We start from the raw sequence: 27164 nt of genomic DNA on the forward strand, positions 1-27164 counted from the left end.
CCATCGATGTTAGGAGTCCTGGGTTGTATTAGCTCTGCCCCTAACTGGACAATTCTGGACACTTAACTACTCTGTTCCATCTTTTTTCATATTTGAAGAAGGCTCAGATAGCTTCCTAGAATGATCATATAACTCAGAACTCAGGTGTTAAAGGTATCACCCACTATTCGATCAAAATGAGGCTTGAATTAAGGAATACATTTTTGCCATTGTTTTCTGGAGTACCTGTTTTAAAAATATGGACACTTCCCTCTGTGTGGTGTGGCTCAGTTTGTTGGGCATCGTCCTGTGCACTGAAAGGTTGCTGGTTTGATTCACGGTCAGGGCACGTGCCCTGGTTGCAGGCTTTATCCCTGGTAGGGACCGTGCAGGAGGCAATTGGTCCATGTTTTGCTTTCACATCAATGTTTCTCTCTCTCACCCTTCCTCTCTCTCTAAAAATCAATTAAAAAAATTGGACATTTTTCATTATCAAGCATGTTCTAAAATAACCTTCAGTCACCCCCACCACATGGGTGCTTCCATAATTTTTCTGAAAACTAGCATGAATTGACTTAGAGGCTGGCTCAAGGACCTGCGTCTGACCTCCAACATGGTAAATTCTCTCATGGGTCTGTTGGATCTTGCCACAGCTGCACTCTCACTCCAACCCCTGGCATATCAGATATTTGGGTGGGTGGACGGATGAACCACCATTCTGGACAGAGTGCAATTTTTTGGTCCCCATGCAGTTTCTTTTTTAACCTTTAGTAGATGAAAACAGATATGGGGATGAGAGGACAGGAAGAGGGTACTACTTACCTCTACATGGTGGGTGTGTGAGGTGCTCAGCTCCAGTCCAGCTAAACCCCTCTTGGGGGTTAAATTTGATCACACACACACCAGAGCCTCTGGAACAGGAGTTGGCAGACAAAGGACTCTCTGCATTAAGGGTTGAGGAGCTGGAATGGAGTTATTCTTCATGTACCCTGTCTCTTTCACTTTACTTAGCCCTAGATTTCTGCTCTTTATTTATTTATTTTATTTTTTTCCTCACCTGAGGACATTTTTTCCATTTTTTTGTTCAGGTAGAGTGGGAGGGAGAGAGAGGAAGAGAGAGAGAGAGAGAGAAACATCTATGTGAAAGGGACACATCGAGTGGCTGCCACCCGCACAACCAACCAGGGCCGGGGACAAACTGCAACTGAGGTACGAGCCCTTAGTGGGAACCAAACCCAGGTCTCTCTGGACCGCAGGCCGACACTCTAACCGCTGAGCCAAATCGGCCAGGGCGATTTCTGCTCTTTAAATGTTTCTCATTAGAGTTGGAAATCATTTTCTATGACATGTCTGAGGATAAGAAGCAATGCAGATGGGCTCGGTCAGCCAGGGCACTGAAGTGCTGCCTACATGAACTCCCATCGCTGGAGGAATACTGGTCCAAAGAGGCAGTTTATTCCTGCATTCCCCAGTGTGACGCCAGGGTGGAGAGGGCCGACTCCATGCCCCTGCTCTGTGGAGCACAGGCTCGTCCTTTTCTGTGGGAGAACAGCATCTAGATAGAGCTCTTTCTCCCCATGAAACCATTTGTGCTGAACTAAAATACAAAGGAAAATCAGTGACCTTGAATTAAGCTTGTTTGCAGTATCCTTGGCTTTCAGAGACTCTTCATTTCTATTTAACACTTTTGCTGTACCAACTATTATAAGGAATCAGATATGCAATTTTCAAAACCAACATCACAAACATTTTTTTTTTTGTACTAATTTAGTTAGAAAGATGGGAAGCCCCGTGGATTCACATTATGTTGTCATTCTCAGAATGCCACTTTTAAAATTGGATTTTGAACTTATGGATAATTTTAAATAAATATTTTTGGGGAACTATTAAGTACAAAACAGAATTATACATGATCTTTCTTGTCTGCAGAGTTTGTGACAGGAATTATATGCACGAAAAGGGCTCCTGTATTCTTTAACATGTTTTTTCATCCATCTTACTCTGACTCAGATTTTTGGAACTATGTGTGTTTACTTATTTACTCGTCCAACAAATACAAAGCACCCATGAGATACCAGGCACTGCTCTTCCGGTGACACTGATGGAGAAGAACAGACTAAAATCCCTGCCCTCTTGTAGCCAATGTCCTATAAAAATACTTGTGATCCCCAGAAGAGAAAGAATGAGAAAAAGATAATCATTTCAGTTACTTTCTACTTCTAAAAATCAAAATAAGTAACTTAATTTATATTTAAGGTTTTTTTTTATTGATTTTTTTTCTTTTTTAGAGAGAGAGGAAGGGAGAAGGACAGATAGAAACATCAATGAGAGAGAAGCATCGATTGGCTGCCCCCTGCATGCCCCCAATGGGGATGGAGCCCACAACCTGGGCACGTGCCCTGATCGGGAATTGAACTGGGACCTCTCAGTCCATGGGACAATGCTCAATCCACTGAGCCACAATGGCCAGGCTGTAGGTTATATTTTTAAATACATATTTTTTTCTTTATTGATTTTCGAGAGAGAGGAAGGGAGAGGGAGAGATGGAAGCATTGATGAGAGAGAACATCAGTTGGCCGCCTCCTGCATGCCCTCCACTGGGGATCGAGCCCACAACCTGGGCATGTGCCCTGACTGGGAATCAAACTAGCAACCTCTTGGTTTATGGGTCGATGCTCAACCACTGAGCCTTACCGGCTGGGCTGTATTTAAGGTTTTAAATTTAGTTCACTTGGTAATAAATAATTTTAGTCATCATGCTAAGGGCCTTGTCACTTATAGCTACTATTTATTGAGTGCTCACTGAGTCCCAGATCCTGTGCTAAGTGTTTACATGTACCCCATTTAGCAGATGAGAAAACTGAGGCCCAGAGGCCCAGAGACATAATGTAACTTTTTTTCTTATCCTCACCCGAGTACATTTTTCCTTTTTTTTTTTGTTCAGATAGAGTGGGAGGGAGAGAGAGGAAGAGAGAGAGAGAGAGAGAGAGAAACATTGACATGAAAGGGACACATCGAATGGCTGCCACCCACATGACCAACCAGGGCCGGGGACAAACTGCAACACACGCCCTTAGTGGGAACCGAACCTGGGTTTCTCTGGACTGCAGGCTGACGCTCTAACTGCCAAGCCAAACTGGCCAGGGCCATAACATAACTTTTGACCTTCCTACAGTCAGTAAATGGTAGAGATGAGATTGAAACCAAATGCAGTTCTATAGGACTCCAAAGTTAGAATTGTCTGTCACATATACTCCCTCCAACCAGTGACACAGATCGGGTGCAGAAAACAATGAAATTGCAACATGTACTCGAAAAAGATCCCAGATGATGATCCCAAATCCAGAAATCACAGAGTTCGCAAAAACAATGATCTAGATATACGAGGCAACAGAAATAAAAAATGAAATTTGATTCAACTAAACCTGTATCGAATTGTTTCATGTACAAGGTGCAGGGCTGTGCAGTGTGTCTGTGGATGAGAGCATGTAAGCCTGCGTGTATGAGGGTAGGTGATGAGTGTGTGAGTGGGTGAGTGTGCCTGTGTGTGGTAGATGGTGGCATTGTGACATAATAAATCAGAATATTTGTCCGTGTAGGGCTTACAACACGAGAGATACATGTTCAGAACAGGCGTAATAATGATTCTAGGTAGAGTGTGATAAGCGCAGAGGATTGCAAAGAGATTTCTAAATGCTAGGAAGGAGCCTCAGCCTCAGCAGTAGTAGGGGATTGCAAGAAAAGGTACAATCTTCATAAATGTAGTAGTGTGCAAAATCAGGTAACCTGAGCAACCCTCCCACTGAGAACAATGAAAAATGCTGGATACAATATTTAAAATACATCTTAACATTTATTTCTGATTTGATAAGTCAAGGAATGTTTAGAGTCCAAAGATGAAGTGAAGGTTGAAAACCAGAAAGATCAGTCATACTTAAGATGCTCTTTGTTCTGGGGCATTTGCTGAGCTCTGGTGTTCATGAGCTGCCGTTTGGATGGACCATGGGGAGTAGATGACAGAAGGCAAAACAGGGCATCTAGTGGTAGATGCTGGTTTAGCTAGAAACCCACAGACCCAGACCCATTGTAATAGTGGCCCAGGAAAAACAAGCAAATCCCTTGCATAGGGGTGAGTGAGGAGGAGGGAAATAAAATCACCTTGAAAACTCATGATGACAAAACAGCTCTCATTTTTAGGTGTGGAATGCCTCTAAGGTCTGACAAAACCTCATACAGAGATGCTGGGACAGTGGTGCCCCCAGGGGCCCAGAGCAAATATAAGTCCCCTGGAGGAATGCACTTTACCCTGAGTCTCAAAGAATTCCCACAGATAAAATCCCAAGAAGCATACGTTTTCAGTTTTAAAAATTATAACATATTAAAAAATAAGACATCATAAATGGAGGCAACAGAAAAGTAGGCAACTGATTTGGGTCACAAAGACTTTAGAGATCAGAAATGGGTATGATTAATATGTTTAAAGAAATAAAAGAAAGAATTAAACTATAAATTAGGAACAAGATACTTACTTTTTAATTCTTCAATTATAGTATACTTTTAGTATTCTATATTGGTTTCAGGTGCACAGCATGGTGATTAGACAATCATATACTTTACAAAGTGTCCCCCTGATATTTTTAGTACCCACCTAGCAACATACATAGTTACTGCAATATTATTGACTATATTCTCTAAGCTGTACTTTACATCTCTGTGACTATCCTGTAACTACCAATTTGTACTTTTTAATCCCTTCACCTCTTTCACCCATTCTCCCGACTCCCCTCCCCTCTGGCAGTCACCAGTCCAGTCTCTGTGTCTATGAGTCTGAGCAAGACACTATTTGAAATAACTAAGATTTGAAAAAGAACCAATTAGAGTTTCAGAATAAACGGCAGGTTAAACACAATTGAAGAAAGATTTAGTGAAATGGAAGGTGTATCTGAATAAATGATCCGAGACAGAGAGGTTTAGAAATATGGAGGACAGAATGAGGAGGGATATTAGAATTTTGCATCTGGTGAAACTATAGTTCAAGAACAGGAACAAATAATTACTTATTCAGGGAAACAGGTTTTTTTACCCCAGACCTCCCCTAAACGAATGTAAGGGATACTTTAATTTTTTTTTTAAGCTTTCCAGTTAAGTTTTAATTTTTTTTTATTAATTTATTTTTGTTACAGATGTTTCCCCTTTTTTCTTTTCTTATTTATTTTATCCTCACCCGAGGACATTTTTCCATTTTTTATTCAGATAAAGCAGGAAGGAGAGAGAGAAAGAGAGAGAGAGAAACATCGATGGGAAAGGGACACATCGAGTGGCTGCCAACCGCACGACCCAACCAGGGCCAGGGACAAACTGCAGCCAAGGTACATGGTCTTAGTGGGAACTGAACCCAGGTCTGTGTGGACCGCAGGCCAATGCTCTAACTGCTGAGCCAAACGGGCTAGGGCTGTTTCTTCTTTTTTCCCCATTGACACCTTCCTCCTTTAGTTGGAAGGAAAATGATCCCAGATGAAATGTCTGAGAGGCAAGAGACATGCGATCAAAGTACTTGGTAAATATGTATATTACTAATCAAACTAAACATGGACTGCATGAAACAATAACAATGTCTAACTTGTATGTTAAAAATAACAACTATAGTAATGATAGAATTATATGATCCAAGAAATATAGGAGTTAAAGTGTTCTCAAATTCTTACAAGGTTAAGGAGGAAAGTACAAATAATTCTTAACTTTAGATTTTTGTAAGAGTTCATGTTAGCATTTCTAGAGTGATCACTAAAAGAATAGAAAAAGAACCAACAACTTATAAGCTAGTAGAATGAAACAATAGAATGAAGAAAAAATAACTTAAAAATATTTTAAAAAGGGAAGAAAAACTAGAAAAGAACAAACAGGATAAATAATGCATAAAATAAGTGGTAGAAATAAATGTAAACATTTCAGTGGTTACACTAAATACAGATAGACTGAACTCTCCAGTGAATACATTTAGACTTTCACTTGGGATTTAAAAAAACCAGCTGTATCCTTTTGCAAGAGATAGCCCTAAAGGTTAAGAACCCAGAAAAGTGGAAAATACAAATTTAGGAAAGATATACTAGACAAATTCTAGCCAAAAGGAATATGATTTAGCTCAATTAATATCTCGTAAAATAGAATTCAAATCATGGTCAGATGAAAAGTTCTAAGTTTGTGTGTACCTAATAACATAGCCTAAAAAAATGTAAAGCAAAACTCAACAGAACTACTTGGAGAAAGGGACACATTCACAACCAGTGGGAGATATTGGCACTCCTTTCTGTGGCTGATAGATCAAGTGGTCAAAAAAATCAGTGAAGTAAGGGCAGCTTCAGAAACATTTCAGAGGTTGGATGTCAGTGCTTTGAGAGCCTAGTCATTGGGAGGGTGTTTCTCCTCTCTTCTTCTGGCAGGCAGGGTCCTTGCCCTGAGAGCCAGGAGATCTGATAGGACCCTTAGGTAGCTGGTCTCCTAAGGGTAGAGGTGGGGGCACTTGCTCATCCCTTTTTTATGAGATCACCCCTTTCTCATCTTGATTCAGACCCACGTGAAAAAGCCAATTTGCTCATCCTGGCCCTTTCTGCCTGGGCCTCTGGGATCACAGAGTCTTGCTTTACCATAGGACACAGGTGATTCGAAGCTAGGTGATCCTGCACCCCATTTAGACTTTTCCAGCCGTCGCCCACAATTACATGTCAGGTGTCTGCAGGGATGAGAAATAGTGGCTGGGGGCAGAGAGGGAGGAGGAGCCCTCTGCCACCATCTCTGTGCAGCGGAAACAGCAGCTCTTACGCATACGGAAACTTAAGAAAGATCTAATTAGTCATGTATGCCAAGTTCACAGTGGCAGTTCCTGAATGTCACAGTCCCAGCTGTTCAGAATTGGGGATGGTGGTGAAGAGTCGAGTGTGGACTTCCAGGTCTGGCAACGTGCGGGGACCGAGGTGACACCGACCTGTACCTTCCCACCCCCTCTACTCGTCTCCAAACTCAGTGACTTAAAGCTGGATGAAGTATAAAGACAATGTAAGGACAGAGAAAACCTTGAAAGGGAAGGTAAGAGGGGAAGGAAGAGGAATAAAATAAATACAAAGGGAAGAAGTGGAGGTGCTGGTCACCAAAGCAAAATAAAAACCGAAGCTCTAAGTGCAAGAGTGGCCGCAGTGTGGGACGCAGGTGGATCCGTTCCATCGCTGTGCATCTGACTGATCACAGTCAACGAAGTCAGTCAATTATATATGCAGATCTGGCCTTTATTAGGGAAGAGTGGGGCTTCAGCTCAACCTAAAGCGTATTCCTAGGCCATCTTTGAAGGGTTAGAAGTTGAGAGTGGCAATAAAATGTTGAGCTCTTTTCTAGGCTCTGTCTTTGCCGCATACCATCATCAGCCATCCCAGGCCCTCCCCCAGCAGCCCCCCCCCCCCCCCCCCCCCCCGTGTACCTTAGACACCAATTGGTGAAGTGATTGTATTAAAGTTGCCACTTTCGATGCTTTGGCTCTTGCCCCAGCTGGTTAGAGAATTGGTAAGTGTCAAAGGTTATCTCTGCATGATCAGAGAACCAAAACAATTTTAAGATCATTATTTTAAGGCACTGTCACAAAGCTATGCAACTCTGCCATTAAAAAAAATTACGACTGGCTACTTGTCCATTTAGGTGACCATGCAGATGGAGGAAGGACTTCCAGGGTTCTCCTCGTCTTGGAGTATTATACCTCGAGGGTGGGAAATATATCTGGTTACCTCTCCTGTGCTTTTGACTGTCTAGTCATAAATGGAGCACTCTCTGAATGTTTGATGTAGAACATTCTGAGGAAATGGAAATGATGAAAAACACTTTGAATTCAACAGTGAAACAACAGGCCTTGAAATCTGTGGCTCAGTTGGCAGGTATAACACAATTGTTAGGCTTGCCTTCCTCCTCCCAGATTCCTTGATCATTTAAACCGGCAAATTAAGACTTACCCTGAAAATAACTGCATGCTATTCTGCAATGGAGGTAGAAGATTCCAAGAGCAGAAGGGATAGAGGTAGTAACGTTTTGCCATCTGGCAAAGCCACTAGACCAGATGGATTCACTAATGACTTCTCTAAAGTATTTAGTCAGACCTTACTGAAACACATGACTGGCATATTTAATTATCCTGAATGAACAGGACTTCTGCCAAATATAAACCTCAATGCTTGAGTCATGCTCCTTGCTTAAAGAGGAGAAAAGGCATGAATAGCTCCAGAAAGCTGGGTTTCACATAGATCCCTTTCATTAGTGAACCTTCTCATTACCAAACTGTTGTGTTACAGTATTTCTCCTTTTAAGGCAGTATTTCTCCTTTTTCAGAGAATGAATTGTAAGACAAGTCGTGCTGATCAAATTCACATTATCAGTAACAATTATACTTGATGAGAACATCTGGGGGTTGAGAAATCTGATACATGTAGTCATCAGACTTCCCTTCCTCCATTTTGCCTGTGGAAGATTTCTAAACCACTTTTTTTTTTTTGCAATTTTTAATTAGTTTTAACTTTTATATTTGTATCAAAGCAATATTGACACACAAATAAAAAATTATAGGCCTTATAATGAAAAACTGCCCCTGCCCCAGTCTTTGGCATCCTCAATCCACTTCCCAAAGAGACACTTTTAATTCTTATAACTGTTCTTTCTGGTAATGACCTCCCTTCTCAAAACAATATAATTAATTGGTCTTTCTTTCTTTTTTAAAAAAAATCCTCACAGAGGATACGTTTCCACTAATTTTAGAGGGGGTGTGGGGAGGGAAACATCGATCGCTGCCTCTGTATGCACCCCGACCAGGGATGAAACCCACAGCTTAGGTATGTGCCCTGACTGGGAATCAAACCCACAACCTTTTGGTGTATGGGATAATGCTCCAACCAACGGAGCTGCCTGGCCAGGGCTAATTGGTATCTTGACATCCACTTCAGACATGATTAACTTTCCTTTTAAGATACATGACAATGTAGCTTACAGATACCTTTCTTACATCCCTTCCCTTCTTCTCCCCAAAGGGTTATTTTATTATTCTTAATTCCTTTTGTAGCTTTAAGTTATATTTTTACGCCTTTATTCTTTGGGTCATCAACTATAAACAGCATCTCTTGGTTCTCAACTTTGGATGATCAAGGTATTAGTGACATGAGTATTCTGTTGAACGTTCCAGGATTCTTTCACTCAGTATAATATTCCTGACATCCATCCATGTCGTTCTTTCATTTTTGCTGAAAACAATTCCATTGTATGAATATAAAATAATTAACTTATCCGTTCACTTCTTAATGGACATTTTGAGTGATTTCCAGTTTTTGGCTAGTATAAACAAAGCCTGTATGAACATTTGTAAATAAGTCCTTGGGTAAATATCTAAGAGTGGGATTGCTTAGTGATTAGTAAGCGTATGTTTAGGTGATTGATCGTTGCACATTCCCACCAGCAACGTACAGCGTTCCAGTTGCTCCACACCTTTCTTTCTCATTGTCTTTGACAGTGTTCATGTCTTTTGGCCATATTTTAAACTTGGGTATCTTCTTACTATTGAATTTTAAACATTCTTTATATAGTCTGTCTTTTCACTTTTGTAAAGGTGTCTTTCAAAGAGAAGTTTTAATTTTGAAGTCCAATTGATCAGAGAAGTTAAGTAATTTTCTGCAGGTGATTTGTGAGAAACTGTTATATGCCAGTTTTATGCAAAGTGCTGAGGTTCCAGAGAACTTTGGTGTATTGTTCTTGGATTCCTAAGAAATAACCCGGAGGACTGGCTGTGAAAAACATGGGTTTATTCGGACTTCCGTGCACACTGGTCACGGTGGACAGGTGAAGCTTACTGCCACACCGGCTTGCACCCGTGACGTTGAACCGCTGAGTCCCGTCCGGCCTGCAGATGAGTCACACCAGGGGCAGCTGGCAGGTGCTATTGTTTCACCGCCACCCAGACTTTCCCAGGTTTTTAATTAATTAATTGTTGTTCCAGATGTTTCTCCTTTTCTCCTCACTGATTCCCCCTTCCCCTGCCTCCCCGTCTGTCCCCAGCTTTGTTGTCCATGTCCATTGGTCATGCATACATGCAAGTAAGTTCTGTGGTTTATCTCTTCCCCACAACCCCCTCTTCTGGGGATTGTCAGTCTGTACCCCACTTCCACGTCTCTGGGACTACCCCATTCCTCACACTGTTATGTTCATTATATTCCACAAATACGTGAGATCATATGATACTTGTCTTTCTCTGTTTGGCCTGTTTCGCTTAGGATAATACTTTCAGGTCCCTCCATGTCGTCTCAAAGGATAAGAGATCTTTCTTTCTTACAGCTGCATAGTACTCCATTGTGTACATGTACCACAGCTTTTTTATCCATTTGTCTATTGATGGACACTTGGGCTGTTTCCAGATCTTAGCTATTGTAAATAGTGCTGCTATGAACATGGGGGTACATATATTCTTTCAGATTGGTGTTTCAGGCTTCTTAGGGTATATTCCTAGAAGTGGGGTCACTGGGTCAAATGGAAGTTCAATTTTTAATTTTTTGAGGTAACACCCTATTGTTTTCCATAGTGGCTGCGCTAGTCTGCATTCCCACCAGCAGTGTACTAGAGTCCCCTTTTCTCCACACCCTCGCCAACACTTGTTGTTTGATGATTTGTTGTTGGTGACCATTCTTACAGGTGTGAGGTGATACCTCATTGTTGTTTTAATTTGCATCTCTCTGATGATTAGTGAAGTTGAGCATTTCTTCATATGCCTCTTAGCCATTTGTATGTCCTGTTTGGAGAGGTGTCTATTTAGTTCCTCTGCCCATTTTTAAATTGGGTTCTTTGTCTTCCTTTTGTTGAGTTGTATGAGCACTCTCTATATATTGGAAATTAGCCCCTTATCTGATATATCATTGCAATTATGCTCTGCCATAGAGTGGGTTGCCTTCCCATTTTGATGATTGTATCTTTTGCTGTGCAGAAGCTTTTGAGTTTGATGTAGTCCCATGTGTTCATTTTCTCCTTTGTTTCTGTTGCCTTAGGTGATGTATCAGTGAAAATTCTGCTGCGTATGATGTCTGAAATTTTGTTACCTACATTTTCTTCTAGGATTTTTATGGATTCATGAATCACATTTAAATCTTTTATCCATTTTGAGTTTATCCTTGTGTATGGTGTAAGTTGAAGGTCTAGTTTAATTTTTTTTTCCATGTAGCTATCCAATTTTCCCAACACCATTTATTAAAGAGGCTGTCTTTATTTCACTCTATGCTCTTGCCACCTTTGTCAAATATTAATTGAGTATATTGTCTTGGGTCCATTTCTGGGTTCTCTGTTCTATTCCACTGGTCTATATGCCTGTTCTTGTGCCAGTACCAGGCTGTTTTGATTACAGTGGTTTGTAGTATAACCTGAAATCTGGTAATGTGATTCCTCCTACTTTGTTCTTCTTTTTCAAGATTGCTGTGGCTATTTGAGGTCTTTTTTGGTTCCATATGAACTTTTGAAGTAGTTCTGTGAAGTATGGTGTTGGTATTTTGATGGGGATTGTATTAAATCTATAGATTGCTTTTGGTAATATGGACATTTTAATTATGTTAATTCTTCTAATTCATGAACAAGTTATGTGCTTTCACTTTTTAATATCTTCCTCTATTTCTTTTTTCAATGACCTGTAGTTTTCTGCAAACAGGTTCTTTATTTCTTTGGTTAAGTTTATTCCTAGGTATCTTAATTTTTTTGCTGCAATGGTTAATGGGATTTTTTTTTTTTAGTTTCTCTTTCTGTGAGTTCATCATTGGTGTATTAGAATGCCATCAATTTCTTGACATTAATTTTGTATTCTGCTACTTTGCCAAATTCATGTATTAAGTCTAGAAAAATTTTGATGGAGTCTTTGCGGTTTTCTACGTATAGTATCACGTCATTTGCAAATAATGACAGTTTCACTTCCTCCTTTCCAATTTGGATCCCTTTTATTTTTTCTTCCTGTCTGATTGCTGTGGCAAAGACTTCCAGTACTATGTTAAATAAGAGTGATGAAAGTGGGCACCCTTGTCTTGTTTCTGTTCTTAAGGGAAATGCTTTTAGTTTTTGCTCATTGAGTATGATGTTGGGTGTAGGTCTTTCACATATGGCCTTTATTATGTTGAGATATGATCCCTCTATTCCCACATTGCTGAGTGTTTTTATCAGAAATGGGTGCTGGATTTTGTCGAATGCTTTTTCAGCGTATATTGATATGATCATATGATTTTTATCTTTCATTTTGTTTATGTGGTGTATCACATTTATCGATTTGCAAATATTGTACCAGCCTTGCATCTCTGGGATGAATCCCACTTGGTCATGGTGAATACTTTTTTTGATGTATTGCTGGGTTTGATTTGCTGGTATTTTGTTCAGGATTTTGGCATCTATGTTCATCAGGGATATTTGCCTGTAGTTTTCTTTTTTTGTTGTGTCTTTTTCTGGTTTCAAATTATGTTGGCTTCATAAAATGAGTTTGAAAATATTCCTTCTTGAATTTTTTGAAATAGTTTGAGGAGAATGGGTATTAATTCTTATTTGAATGTTCGGTAAAATTCCCCTGTGAAGTTGTCCAGGCCTGGGCTTTTGTTTGCTGGGAGAATCTTGATTACATCTTCAAGTTCTTTTGTTGTTATTGGTCTGTCGAGTTTTCCATCTTTTCCAGTTCAGTTTTGGGAGACAATGTGTTTCTAGAAATTTGTCCATTTCACTTAGATTGTCAAATTTGTTGTCGTCTAATTGCTCATAATATTTGTTCACAATCCTTTGTATTTCTGTGGTGTCAGTTATTACTTCCCCTCTTACATTTCTGATCTTGTGTATTTGGGTTCTCTCTCTTTGTTTCTTGGTGAGTCTAGCAAAGGATCCATCAATCTTGTTTATCTTTTCAAAGAACCAGCTCTTTGTTTCATTGATCCTTTGAATTTTTTTTTTTTTTTTTTTTTTTTTTTTATCTCCATGTCATTTCTTTCTGCTCTGATGTTTACTATTTCCTTCCTTCTACTTGCTCTGGGGTTTTCTTTTTGTTTGCTTTCTAGTTCTTTAAGTTGTGAGGTTAGATAGTCTATTAGAAATTTTTCTTGTTTCTTGAGGTAGGCCTGTAGTGCTATGAACTTCCTTCTCAGAACTGCTTTCACTGCATCCCATAGATTTTGTGTTGTTGTGTGTTCATTTTCATTGGTTTCCAGGAATTTTTAATTTTTTCCTTGATCTCCATGGTAACCCATTCATTGTTCAATAACATGCTATTTATCCTCCATGTTTTCAGATGTCTTTGCATGTTCTTGTTGCAATTGATTTCTAGTTTTATGCCATTGTGATCTGAGAAAATGCTTAATATGATTTCAATCTTCTTGAACTTGTAGAGACTCAGTTTGTGCCCTAACATGTGTTCTGTTTTTGAGAATGTCCCATGTGCACTGAGTAGAATGTGAATTCTGCGGTTTTGGGGTATAATTCTCTGTAGATATCTATGAAATCCATTTGATCTAGCACTTCATTTAGAGTTTGTGTTTCCTTGTTAATTTTTTGTTTAGATGATCTATCCAGTGATGTCAGCGGGGTGTTGAAGTCCCCTGCTATGATTGTATTGCTGTTGATTTCTCCTTTGAAGTCCTCCAAAAGGTTTATAATATATGTTGGTGCTCCTATATTGGGTGCATATATGTTTATCAAGGTTATATCTTCCTGTTGGATAGATCCTTTCATTATTATGTAGTGGCCTTCTTTGTCTCTAGTTATGGTCTTCATTTTGAAATCTACTTTATCAGATATGAGTATGCTACCCCAGCTTTTTTTCCCCTTTCTATTTGCTTGAAAGATTTTTTCCCATCCCTTCACTTTCAACCTATGTGAGTCTTGTCGTGTGATGGGTCTCTTGTAAACAACATACATGTGAGTCATGCTTTCTTATCCATTCAGCTACTCTGTGTCTTTTGATTGGAGCATCAAACCATTTAGATTCAAGGTGATTATTGATATATACTTTATTATTGCCATTTTTGTTTAGTGTGGTTCTATTTTTCTTCGTATTTCTTCTACTAATTACAGCAGTCCTTTTAGCATATCTTGCAGTGCTGGTTTGGTGCTAATATATTTCCTTAGCCTTGTTTTGTCTGGGAAGCTCTTTATTTGACCTTCTATTTTGAATGATAGCCTTGCTGGATAGAGTAGTCTTGGATTCAGATCCTTGTTTTTCATGACCTTGATTACTTCATGCCACTCCTTTCTGGCCTGTAGTGTTTCTGTTGAGAAGTCAGCTGAGAGCCTTATGCGGTTTCCTTTGTAGGTAACCTGTTGGTTATCTCTTGCTGCCTTTAGGACTCTCTCGTTGTCTTTAATTTTTGGCATTTTAATTACTATGTGTCTTGGTTTGGGCCTGTTTGGGTTCTTCCTACTTGGGGCTCTCTGTGTTTCTTGAATCTGAATGTCTTCTTCCTTCACCAAGTTAGGAAAGTTTTCTGTCACTATTTCTTCAAATATATTCTCTAACCCTTGTCCATTTTATTCCTCTTTGGGGACTCCTATGATGCGAATGTTATTACGTTTTCAGTTGTCCCACAGTTCTCTTAAGCTATCTTCCTGTTTTTTAATTGTTTTTTTCCTTTTGGTTTTCTGATTGTTTGATTTTTTTCTACCCTGACTTCTGATTCACTGATCCGGTCCTCAGCTTTCTCTACTCTGCTGGTTAGTTCTTCCAATGTGTTCTCAATTTCTGCTGTGTCATTCTTTATTTTTACTTTGTTGGTTTCCAATGTTTCTATATCTTTACTCATGGTGCTGATGTCCTTACTCATTCTGTTGAGCTTCCTCAAGATTATGGCTCTGACTCTACCTCTGATAATTTGCTTAGCTGCATTTCATTGATCTCATCTTTGATAGAGTTCTCTTGTTCTTTCATTTGGGATTTGTTTCTTTGTTTCACCATTTTGGCTATCTCTGTGGGTTTTGGAGCTTGCCAAATTTTCCCTGTGGGTGTAGGTGTTCTGCTGTTTGTGGCTCCTTCTACTAGGTTTGGATGAGCCCGGGTGGTCCCACGTTAAACACCACTGTCAAGTTTTACTTTCCTGGGTAGATTTGCAAGCCCAGGAAAGGTTCAGTTATCTTCTAGCTTTTTCCTGGTGGCTAGTAGTCTCAGTTACTCAGTGCCTTGGAATGTAGCCCCGGTTTTCTGCATAAGAGGATTTCCAGAGGGTGGGATAGATGCTGGTTATTAATGAGCCTCAATTTGCATTTCACCTGGGTAAAGCTGAATGGGGAGGGGGGGCAGGGCTGCTGCTTTTTCCCACAGCTAAAGGAAGGAACACCCTGGCCACCGTCCTTTGTGGCTGTAATCAGCAAAAAGTCTGAGTGACCTCCACATCCAGGGTGTCCCCACAGAGTTCCAGTCCAGTCTGCCCTCCCTCTGCCGTAGCCCCCTGGTGAGTGGCTGTGGCTATTTTAGCGCTCTGTCCTGGCTCTCTGTGCTGTGGAGCGGGCTTGGTCTTTATTCCCCTAGGGCACTGCTCACAGCTAAGACTGCTGCTGTCCATGGGCTCCTAGCCCACCACCCTCTGGTGCCTCAGCAGATCCTAGCAATGTCCCTGGTTATATGGTCCTGTCCTGCTGCTTTTTTCTGAGGACATGTCTTTATTTTAGTTGTAATTCCCGTTTGGTCCTTGGAGATTGTCTGCATAGCTTCTATTCACTCTGCCTCCATTTTCACATGCTCTAAGCCTATCTTGTGCACAGCTGGGTTGCAGAGGCCTTCCTGTTGCCCCTGCACCCTGCAGGTCCCACAGGTAACTGGACTGGACAGTCCCTTTGGGGACCAGGCTCTATGCCTATGTTATGGGCTGCTGGGTCACACAGGCCTCTCTGGTGCTTCAGCACCCCACAGGTCCCGCTGGTAACTGGATTGCACAGTCCCCGCTGGGTCGCACAGGCCTCTCTGGTGGCCCTGCACCCTGCAGATCCCGCGGGCAGGCAGCTGGATCGCACCAGTCTCTCTCTGGCTCTGGCTTCCCACTGCTCTTGTGAGCTACTGGACCGCACAGGCCTCTGTGGAGCCCCAGGTCCCACTGCTGGCAGCTGGGGAGTGCTGCTGCCCTGTGGGGCTCAACTCCTGCTCATCTTTTGCTGTAGTTTTGGGGGATGGGTCTCAGGGGCTGTTCTGTGCTTCTGTTGCCTGGGGATGGATGTCTGCTTTCCAGCCTCTGTTGCTGGGAGTATATCTGGACTCTGATCGGGCTGCTACTATGGGGGATGGTGCTGGGCTCCCGGGCTGTCTGTGGCTTCTGCGACAGGCACCTTGACTGCTCCACTACTGTGCACCGGTCTGTGTTGACACAGAGTGTCCACTGGTCCAATGGTGCCAAATGCACTGGTGGGCTCAGGTTGCTGGGCCCTAGCCGCTCCCACTGTCACCTCCCAGGGAAGACCCGGGATCTTCCAAAATGGTGGGACCTGCAGGGAGAAGCACCCTGAAGGGCCGCTCACCGCGGTAGCCGGCTGCTCTGTCCACAGCACAGGGACCGTCTGCTCCACGTCTCTGCACTGCAGGGGTTTGGTCATCCACCTTCACGTCCACTCACACTCTCTCACACACTCACCCTCCCTCTGGTCCTGCCCACAGCCATCCCTGTTCTTTCCCAGGTTTTATAGAGAACAGAAAACAGATAAAAACAGGGCCTGCAGGGGGAGGGTGACAGGCCTGTGTAAAATCAAAACATTAGCTGTTACAGTCCAGTCTCACATTGGAAGCAGTTTCTCTCTGGCCTTTCTTCTGGCCAGTCCGCTTACAGATGGCCTTCACTGTATTTCCCGCACGGGGGAAGGGGCCCATGTTCCCATTTACCGTACACCCAGTAAGTAGCAGAGATATGCTTCAGTGATGTACTGGTAACTTCAACAGCCAGCTCTCCAACAGAAAAGGTGTAGGCATATACATTAGTGAGTGTAGTTCTGACCTAATGTTGGTTGATATTTTCATTTCTATTAATAAGACAAATGTGAAGCAACAAAGACATATATCAAAACTTTAATCACTTGATGTTGTGAGGGACTTCTTTGCTGAACTGGATATACTTTTTGAATACTGGAAGACTATCTTCTCAATTTTTTAATGTTTTTCACAATTTTTTTTTTTATCCTCACCCGAGGACATTTTTCCATTTTTTGTTCAGATAGAGTGGGAGGGAGAGACAGAGAGAGAGAGAAACATCGACGTGAAAGGGACACATCAAGTGGCTGCCACCCACACGACCCAACCTGGGCTGGGGACAAACTGCAACCGAGGTACATGCCCTTAGCCGAACTGAACCCAGGTCTCTCTGGACCGCAGACCGATGCTCTAACCATGGAGCCAAACCAGCCAGGGCAATGTTTTTCACCATGTAATAGCTACAGACATGGCACACTTTTAAGGTTATACTGTGTTATTAACATTGTATCCTTCTATGTCTTAAGTCGAGACAATCAACAAAACAATGAACCAAGCCCTGATTTGTAGCATTTGTTGATTTCCATGATGTAAATACTCCCCACTGGCTGATTTCAAACCACTAAAACAGAGTTGGAAAGAGAGGTGCAGTAGCACATCATTCTATAGTATTTCTACCTTATAGCGAGGATAGCAATAAATAACCTTTATGCTATAGTTAATAGAAAATGTAGTTTTAGTATGTGTTATCATTACTTTTAACTGGATTTATTTAGTTATAAGTCTCTGTGATTTAATTTTTAACCGTGGCCATGTTTAATAACTGATTCACAGAATTGCCAAAATGGAACAGTTCTTGCCGGTTAGTCCAAGCTGGCTCAGCAGGCCACTGCAGGCTTTGGTCCCAGGCAGCCAAACCACCGTGCCCTTCACCTCCTTCGTGTGCTATTAAGGTATTGCTGGAGTATAGCTTCATATCAATGCAGGTGTGGAAACACTCAGCATGTGCGATATGTTGCATTTCTTTATTTTTATAAATCACGTTCATTCTCATTAGATGCACCACTCATCAGAGTTGTTGATGAGGAATCACTACTCAGCCATGAGTTTAGAGGGGTTTACACAGTTCAGGAACATGGCAGTGGACCCTGGTGGTTCATCCACAAGGTGTTACTTCTGTTCATCTTCCTTCAGCCCACCAGGACGGTGGGGCGCTCTCCATGGTGTCAGATGGATCACAGTCCCACTGGTGGTACTCCAGGACCAAGTGCAGCTTTGGGACCAGGCAGGACTGGAGCACAGGCATCCCCATCCGAGGCCGCAGTCCCTCCAGGCCACTGTGCTAAACAAAAGCCTTCCCATGCCCTTTCTTTGCTCACCTCACAGGTGAGCACCCGCTGCGGCTGGGCCATTCCCTCTTCAGCCCAGAAAGCAACGGCTTCCCCTCTGCCCGCAGACGGTCCAGCCTCATCATTTTGATGTACTTACACCTCCAACACTGGAGACGTTCTCTCAAGGTTATCTTCAGGGAAGGGAGGGAGAAGGCTTTCTCATACTTTCCTGGTGAGAATATTAAAAATATATATACTAACATACTAAGTTATTACTGAAAGAATCACTGAAACAACTGGGGCAAAAACGAAATGAGGTTTTAAAAAGTAAAGTAGGAATCATGAGCATTTTTGGAACAAGTACATAATTGTTTGCCTTCAGGAATCATAAGAAGGCTTCCTCTTTCCACAACCCTATTAATTCTCACCTTCTCCCCACATAACATGTTTGGAAATCTTCCTGATCTTATCTGACATCAGAAAGACATGTTTTTGCCCTCTTGGCTTCCTGGAGAAACAAATCAATCCCTTCTCCTAGACAGGGTGACGGAATCCTTCTCTGCGGCCCTTTCTATTGCTGTGGTCACAGAAGATGGGATTTCCCAGTGGAACTAGATTTATATAGGCACAGAGAAAAGTACTTCACAAAAGCTTGACCCCTAGTTTGCAGCCATGTGTACAACGCCATCACTGAAATAAACTGAGTACCAGAGGGGTCTAGAATGACACCGAACCTTGAAGCTGTGGAATGAGATCTCCATTGTCCTGAGATCCTCAGGGAAAGGGAGTCAGTCCATTTGTAAAGTTTTAATATTAAGATGTTGCTGTTGTGACTATAATAACTTCCAAAATTTGCAAAGTGCATATTTTCTTAGAAAAGTAGAGATTTGGATGTATGGACTTTCAGGTGTCAGGGGGACTTAAAATATACGTGCGTCATGTCAGGACTTCCAGTCACAGAAAGACTCATCGTGTTCTGAGGTGCTAAAGGGGGTGAAGGGAAGCCGGGAGCAGAACAGAGCCTCTGAAATGGGGGTGCTTTCCACTCGGTAACTTTCTCCAAGGGGGGACCCAACAGTCAGTCGTTTCTCATAAAATCTCATCAGAAAGAGTTCAGGGGTCATGATTCTTTCCACCACAGCCCCTTAATAGGACCAGGGGGCTCAGCCTCTTCCAATCTGTTGGTTGGTCCAAAGGCATGACTGTAGGGTAGCGTCTTAGGCTCAGGGCACCTCTGTGGAAGGAGCAAAGAGCAGTTTTGAAGTATGCAGTAGGGATTGGATTTGGTTTTATATGAGGAATACACACACACACACATATCAGTGTATTTTCATATGTCATTTAGATGCTTCTGAACTAAAATTTCAAAAGATGTTTTGGGATTTGACTAAAGCAGTTACTGCTCACAATGACTTTATGAAATTCTTGAATTCCTAACTGAAGAGATGTGAGGAAAAGGGAGCCGATACTTTGATGGTAGCTTCAAGCCTGCTTATGAAACAAGCGCTTCAGCCACGGCCCCCTTACCGATCCCTTACGTTATCCTCTTGCAAACCCAGTGATTAAAGCTGGCCACAGTTCATTTCCCCCACTCTTATGAGATGTAGAAAGTGCTGCTGAAATGATATGACACATGTAAAATAAAAATGCCCCCTGGCTGCGTCCTGGAGGCTGCACGGATGCGGTCGTGGCGTTACCCAGGTGAAGGAGCGAGTTCCTGCGAAGCTGGCGGGAAGGCGACAGCCGGCCAAGTGAACAAAGGTTGTCCCCCGTCCCCCCTTTGCTTGACATGGATAAACAGGAGCGCTATGAGTCGTTTGAACCAATCGGTGTGCAAGCCAGAGAAGGAAGGCCGGAGACTCTTGGCTCAGAAAAGGAGAAATAGATGATTTTTGTTAATGTAGTTAAATGACAAAGGAGGCACATGGGTCAATGTGGTATCATGGGCTGGGAAGAACAACAAAAAGGAATTTCTGGCAACCCCCCCCCCCCCAAAACCCCAAAGCAACAAAAAAAGTAAAACAATTCCAATGTGAACATTTTCATAAATGTGATAAATGTATGGCTTTACTATGAAGGAAAAGAACAATAATAACCAGAGTAAAAATACTTCAAATCCACAATGGATGTTTTTAGGTCACACTGCTAATTGAGTAACTTCGACTGAGAAATTATTCATATGCCTCTTATAGGTTTGTTGAAAACTGTCTATTTTATTTCCCCTCCTCAGTCAAGGAAGTGAAAAAAGTCAGGAATCATGAAATGATAGTAAAGCCCTGGCAGGTTTGGCTCAGCGGTTAGAGCGTCGGCCTGCGGTCCGGAGAGACCCGGGTTCGGTTCCCGCTAAGGGCACGTACCTCGGTTGCAGTTTGTCCCCGGCCCTGGTTGGTCGTGCGGGTGGCAGCCACTCGATGTGTCCCTTTCACATCGATGTTTCCCTCTCTCTCTCTTCCTCTCTCTCCCTCCCACTCTGTCTGTACAAAAAATTGAAAAATGTCCTCAGATGAGGATTAAAAAGAAAGAAATGATAGTAAGAACGATGACCCAGGACTTTTTTTTCTTTATTTTTTTCAATTCGGGGTGCTTCTGAACCTTAGGGATCTCCCAAGTATCTCAAGCATTTTTATTTTATTTAAAACATTTTAAATTTATTTTTAAATATGTTTTTATTGATTTTTTAGAGAGAGAGAGAAAAGGAGCGAGAGAGAGAAATATCAGTGTGAGAAAGAAACATCCATCTCTGCCTTCTGCACACCCTGTACTGGTGATCGAACCCCCAACCCGGGCATGTGCCCTGACCAGGAATGGAACCGGGACCTCTCAGTCCATGGGATGATGCTCAGTCCACTGAGCCACACCAGCTAGGCTCAAGCATTTTTAAATAGAAGCTTTGATCGTGGCCAGAGAATTTCATTTATGTCTCCTGAAAGTGTCCCTAACCATTTAGGGGAAGTATGCTCACCCCTCTTCATTTTCCCGTCCCCAGGCATTGCCTTTGCTCATGTGTCCTCTGTCATGTGATGTTTCAGGAACTGTGTACAGAGTGATAGTGACCACCCTGCCCTCCTGTAGCATATGGTCTAGTCAGATCCTCCTCTCCAGACCCCTCAGGACTCCAGACCTCAGGAGTCTCCTTGGTGTCCCCACTAAAAATGGGATGGAGTGAAGACCATTTCCCCAGGATCAGGCTCATAGGCTTCAAACTCTAATGCGGCCAAGCTCTGTGAGTTATAAACACAGTGGCCCAAGCAAAAACCTTCTGCCACCTTAGACATGCTCAAGCTTTTCCTTAGTCTCAGCATCTTAAACCTTTTTTCTCTTTCCCTTAACTATCCCTTGACTCATCCTCTCCATCCCCTCTACCCCTGAATTACCTCTCTGTCTCTCACCTTTCCCTAACTGGCCTCCCTGCCTGCTCTCCTAACACCCCTCATGCACCTGTGCTTCCCACTGTGCCCCGCTCTGCTAGGGTTCCTTCCTGAAATGTGAACCTGTTCATGTTGTGTCCTAACACTTGTCTGTGGTGCCCTGACACCTGCCTGCTTCACGGCTGCCCAGCTCGGCTGCCCCATCTCATTTCCTGCTGTTCTCTGCAGGACCTTAGCTGTGGACACTGTCCTTCACATGGATGCCCTTTGCACCACGTCTTCCATATGAACTCATGTTTTCGCTGAAGTCCCAGGCAGCTGGTCACTCCATTCCTATCTTCCATCTTTCTTTGTCATTGTCCATATGTACTGACATTTTATTGTTTATTCACATCTGTCCTTCCTTGTAAGCTGAGCTTTTTGGGCAGTGTATTTTCTGTTTATGTATTAATAATGCTGTACCTGACATTTCTTAGGTCTTTAAACAAGGGTTTGTTGAATGAATGAATGAATGAATGAATGAATGAGTAACATACACAATCAGTTTGTCATAAGGTTTTCACAGACTGCTTCCATCCACTTACTTTAATGAAACAAATATGGCCTTCCACAATCTACTTGTCATTTCTACGTGCTGTCTCTCGGCCTGCTGGGATTGGTGCAACGCAATGAACTACAAGCACACGCTGCTTGGAGTGAGAGGGAGCTTTGCAAGAGAGCAAATGCTCCAGATCTTTGGGTGCAGTCCCATTTATTTGCAGATTGGTTCCCCAGGTTACAAGTGGATTTATGTAAATTATTTCCTTGAGATGGCATCTCTGCAAACCATACAACCTAGCCTTGTCTCTTGCTTTTTGTAGCAGAGAGACTTTGAAGCTAAAAAATAACAAACCCAGACATTCTTGAGTCCTGCTACCCATTCGTCCACTGGAGGCAGTGTTCCAGCCTTTGTCATGCAAACTTTATCTTATTCACATGCAACAGAAGCATGCAGTGCAAGCAAGGCAGTGTTCCTGCCCATCAGTCAAACCTGTCTGTCCACACACACACACTTTGATCCTAGGCTGGCCAGGTTTTAAGAATGCATTATCTCAAGGTTACAAATCATCCATCTCCAACCCCTCATTCCCGTACTAGGACATCTAGATACCATCAAATACCAAAGCTGCCCCAGCAAACTGAGATTGTGAGGGTCCTTTTGTACCTTGTTGGTCACCTCTCACCAGGTCTGGATGCTCAAGTGTTCTACAACCGTGAAAAGTTTTAAAGCCTCTAGCAGTCACCTATTGTGGACAAGCTCTGCCTTTATATATGTTGTCTTTTTATATTATTACTCCTTATAAAGATTCCTGGGGACACATTTCCCAGCAAGCACTTGTAGATGGCTACGGGCACCCAGGGGTTCTCACCCCAGGACCTCTCTGCCGGCCCTTAGGACTGCCTTGGTTCTCAGAGATGGGCTTCCCGGGGAGAGTGGTCTCAGCAGCACACGTGGGCCTGAGTTATCTATGAGCCTCCCCTGATGCTCCGTGCATCCCAGCCTGTCCTCTCCTGCCCCCCATCTGGACCCTCACGCACTCCCCGCTACACAGCTGAAGCCATAAAGTGCACAGGCACCTTGTTTGCCTCCCTAGGAAACCCAGGCCCTCCCCTCGGGCCCCACCCAAAGCCCTGGGCTTCCCTGCTGGGTGCTCAGGGCGGAGAGCATCCCCTGATTCCCTGAGGGAAGGGCTGGGGGAGAGGCCTGCTGTCAGGGGAGAGCGATGCCCTGAGGCTGTGCTTCAGGGAAAGGCCCCAGGAACAGGCAGCCATGGGTCCTGGGGCAGATTTTAGACATCTCACTGCTGCTGCCGCCCAGGAAGTGCAGTGAGACTGTTGGGTTGCTGTGGCCTTGGACTGTGGGCCCCAGGGGCTGAGCCAGAGGCCACATCGATGCCCCAGAGACTTCGTCCTTCTGAAGGTGACAGATTTGTGGCCCTGGCACAGTTCACTCTCGGGTTCTCTCCTTGGGCGATCCGCCCCTGCACAGCCTCTAGGCCAGAGCCTGGTCCCCAACACTGGGCAGACCAGTGGGACTCTGACTTAGGGTGGGGGGAAGGTGACTCATCACGGAGGAGCGGGGTTTGCTTGACAGGTGGTGTGAGCCAGACCCCTTACTAATGAATCAAGGATGGGGGCGCCTTGGTATGGGCACCAGGTGTTTCTCATCGCTGGGCTCCTCTGCTGGCCCCCGTGAACTCCCGAGATCCCGGGAGTTCTGGCTTCCCTGGGGAGCGGGGTGCTGGCAGCAGCAGGTGGGGCCTGATCCCACCGTCTTTAGCCCCCGCTGACACTCAGCCCATCCTTTTCCTGCACCTTCACTTGGACCTGAACCCACTGCCCACCAGAGCCGAAGCCACGAAGCGCATCCTGGGGGCTCTCACTGCACCCTCTTTGCCTGCAATGGAAAACAGACCCGATGCAGCACCCAGCCTCGATGGGAGCGTGGAGACCAGCTTCTGAGTCAGTGCCTGGGCCGGGGCCGGGGCCGTGGAGTGGGCTCTGGGAACTCCTGGGAAGACAAGCTGCTCTCAGCTCCAGGGGACTGGCCCGGGAGGGCCGCCAGCGAGGAAGCGGTGGTACTGGGGTCCTCTGCAGAAGATGGCGCTAGGTTTGGTGGGAGCCCCAGGAAGGGAGCACAGTAGGATGAGGGCCACGTGACACCCTGTGGTGCTTGGTGGCTGCAGAATTGTGGAGACCACACCCGGAGCCAGAGATAACCAGGAATGAGTATGTTTTAGCGAAGCACACGGTATCCACAGAGACACGAATATGTTGGTTGTGTCCACCCGATGCCAGTCACACAAGTGATGGTGATAAGCTTGAGTATCAAGTGCTTTGTGCCAGGTCCTGTGCTAGATGCTCTGTAGTCATTATATTCCCTATTTTTATACAGCATCTGCGTTTTATAGGTGAGGAACCTGCGGCAAAGGAAATCAAGCAGTATGTTCAAAGGGCCAGAGGTAGTAAGGGGCAGCCAATGTGCAAATCCAGGGTTTGATTCCAGAGCACATCCTCTTATTAAAGTCATGCTGGACTTGAAAAGGAGAAAAACCCCTACTTTTGTTACTGTGCAAACAGTCACCTGCTAGTTTTTTCTTATATAGGTAGTAATGTGCCCTTTTCTGTTTTGTTTTAAAGTCCCAATACCTATTTTTAGAAAGGCACAACTTCTTTAAACAGTGAATTTAAAAGAGTGATTTCTCAGCTAGGAACAATAATGACAGCACTCCTCCCTCTTGACTGCTACGGACTCCTGGACATGCTGCTTGATGTTTGACAAGGTTTTGTTTTGATTGGACTCGGAACCGGCGACAAGCCGCAGGCAGGTTCACTGGTCCTTCTCTTGGTGTCACAGTCAACGGGGAATAGACAGTTTCACCTAAAGTACATAATCCAAGGCAATAGCAGCAGCACCGGAGTCTGGACCTCTCCATGCTTTGAAATCCGAATGCGGTGGTAGCTTCTGCAGGCAGCTTTGATGAATTCGAAGTGCACTTTCTCCTAGCAACAGCACTCTCCCCTAAATTAAAGTCGAAGGCTAACTTGAAAGCTGAATACTAGTTTCAAAACCAGTAAGTAACCATCATGACATAGAGCAGTTATAAAACCATATAAAAGATTTTTTCCCCAATTTTTATTTGTTTATTTATTGTGCATGAGTTCTTTCTCTTTTTTTCTTTTTTGCTCAATACCCCCACGCCCTCAACCCAGCCCCACCACCTCCTGACAGCTGTCAGCTTGCTCTCTCTCTCTCTCTCTCTCTCTCTCTCTCTCTCTCGTTCATTTTGTTCATTTGATTCCACATATGAGTGAAACCGCACAGTACTTGCCTTGGAGAACCTTCTGCTAAGTGAAATAAGCCAGTCAGAGAAAGACAAGTGGAAGATTTTCTAATCATAGAATAATAATCATAATAGCATCTCATTTTCAAGGTAACTAAGTAGGTAAAATCAGATGGAATTGTTGTTAAATTGTGCTAAGCCTCTCTTTGCCAAAGTTGAACATTTATATTTAGACCAATATAATTAACTATTTGGCGGAGAGGGCAGTTCAGCTTTTTCTTTGGATGATTAAAATGAGAAACAAATGTGGATAATAACATGTCAGTGTTTTTCTTAACTGTGTTCAGTAGGAGGATGTGAAAGGAGCCTTTTTCTTTTTCAGCCTTGCCTTACACCCAGATAAAACTCTTGTTGCAACTGGCCAAGTGGGGAAGGAGCCATACATATGTATATGGGATTCCTATAATGTGCAGACTGTGTCCATTCTTAAAGATGTCCATACCCATGGAGTCGCCTGCCTGGCCTTCGACTCGGATGGACAGGTGTGTATCTTTTTCTATTTTCATTTCCTTGAGTGATTTCTCCTAAGTCACTTAGCAGTCTGTGCACATAGCCTTTAGCCTGGAGAGTCTGTCCACCCTGGCCGTCTCCCAGCGGCAGCCTCTTCCATGTTCACCTGTTTGGTCCTTTCCCGAGCTTGTGGCACTGACGCCAGCTCCGAATAAGCCCCTTTTGGTTCCACCAGTCTCTCCATCTGGTAGAAAACCTCCAGAAGGGAAGCGATGGGCACAGGCTGCTCCGTCCATCCTGACCAGCAGTTCGGCTTCTCCTTCCTCCGTGGGCTCCCGCCTCCCACCCTGAGCATCACCTTGGTTTCCCTGGCTTCTGACATCGCCTCCTAATAGTTCACTGGGAAGATTCTCTTTGACCCTGTCCCCTGAGGTCACTTCCAACTCCGTTTCCCTGCCCACTTCCCCACACTTCAAGCAGTCACTGGTTCATGTGTATTGATTAGTTTATTAGTTTCCTTAGTTATTGACAGTCATCCTCTCCCGTGCTCTCTGCCACCATCTTTTAAGTTCCAAATCCATGTCATGCCTGACAATTTAAGTAACTTCTTCACTGGTCTCCACAAAGTAAATGTCTTGATAATACATTTCACCAAGAGGAAAAAAGTGTCAGAGAAGTGGTTAAAAACGAGAAAAGATCAGAGTACCCGTTGAATGAGGTCCACACTTCGTAGCCGGGTATTCTAGGCTAACGAGCTCCTCTGGCCCCCTGGTCACGACCCCCGGCAGTGAGAGACCTGCTCCTCTGCCCCTCCAGACCCTGCCTCAGCTGTCCTCCCGCCTCCAGGGCCTGCTCGGCCTCTTGGCCCCTTAAAGTGACTCATTCTTCCGAGAGCTTTAAGGTCTTTGTGGAGCCTCCCCAGGGCCCCCAACAAAGTCTCTGTCTTTCCTTTGACTTCCAGCAACACTTGGCAGAAAAGATATTTTTATGTCTTAGATGTCAGTTGTATCTCAATTAAAAATATATGTTACGGCCCTGGCCGGTTTGGCTCAGAGGTTAGAGCGTCGGCCTGCGGTCCGGAGAGACCCTGGTTCGGTTCCCGCTAAGGGCACGTACTTCGGTTGCAGTTTGTCCCCGGCCCTGGTTGGTCGTGTGGGTGGCAGCCACTTGATGTGTCCCTTTCACATTGATG

General features: G+C 43.7%; 1 protein-coding gene across 4 annotated transcripts in view; it reads left to right on the forward strand.

Moving 5' to 3' along the window:
- The window catches only part of EML6 (EMAP like 6), a 242075-nt gene that overhangs the window by 68353 nt on the left and 146558 nt on the right, over positions 1-27164 (forward strand). For all 4 annotated transcript variants that reach the window (XM_036262726.1, XM_036262729.1, XM_036262728.1 and 1 more), the window contains exon 2: positions 25845-26004. In XM_036262726.1, the coding sequence (XP_036118619.1) occupies positions 25845-26004 (160 nt within the window). The remainder of the gene's footprint in view (positions 1-25844; positions 26005-27164) is intronic.

This window comes from Molossus molossus, unplaced genomic scaffold (genome assembly GCF_014108415.1).
Source record: "Molossus molossus isolate mMolMol1 unplaced genomic scaffold, mMolMol1.p scaffold_m16_p_15, whole genome shotgun sequence".
NCBI lineage: Eukaryota > Metazoa > Chordata > Mammalia > Chiroptera > Molossidae > Molossus > Molossus molossus.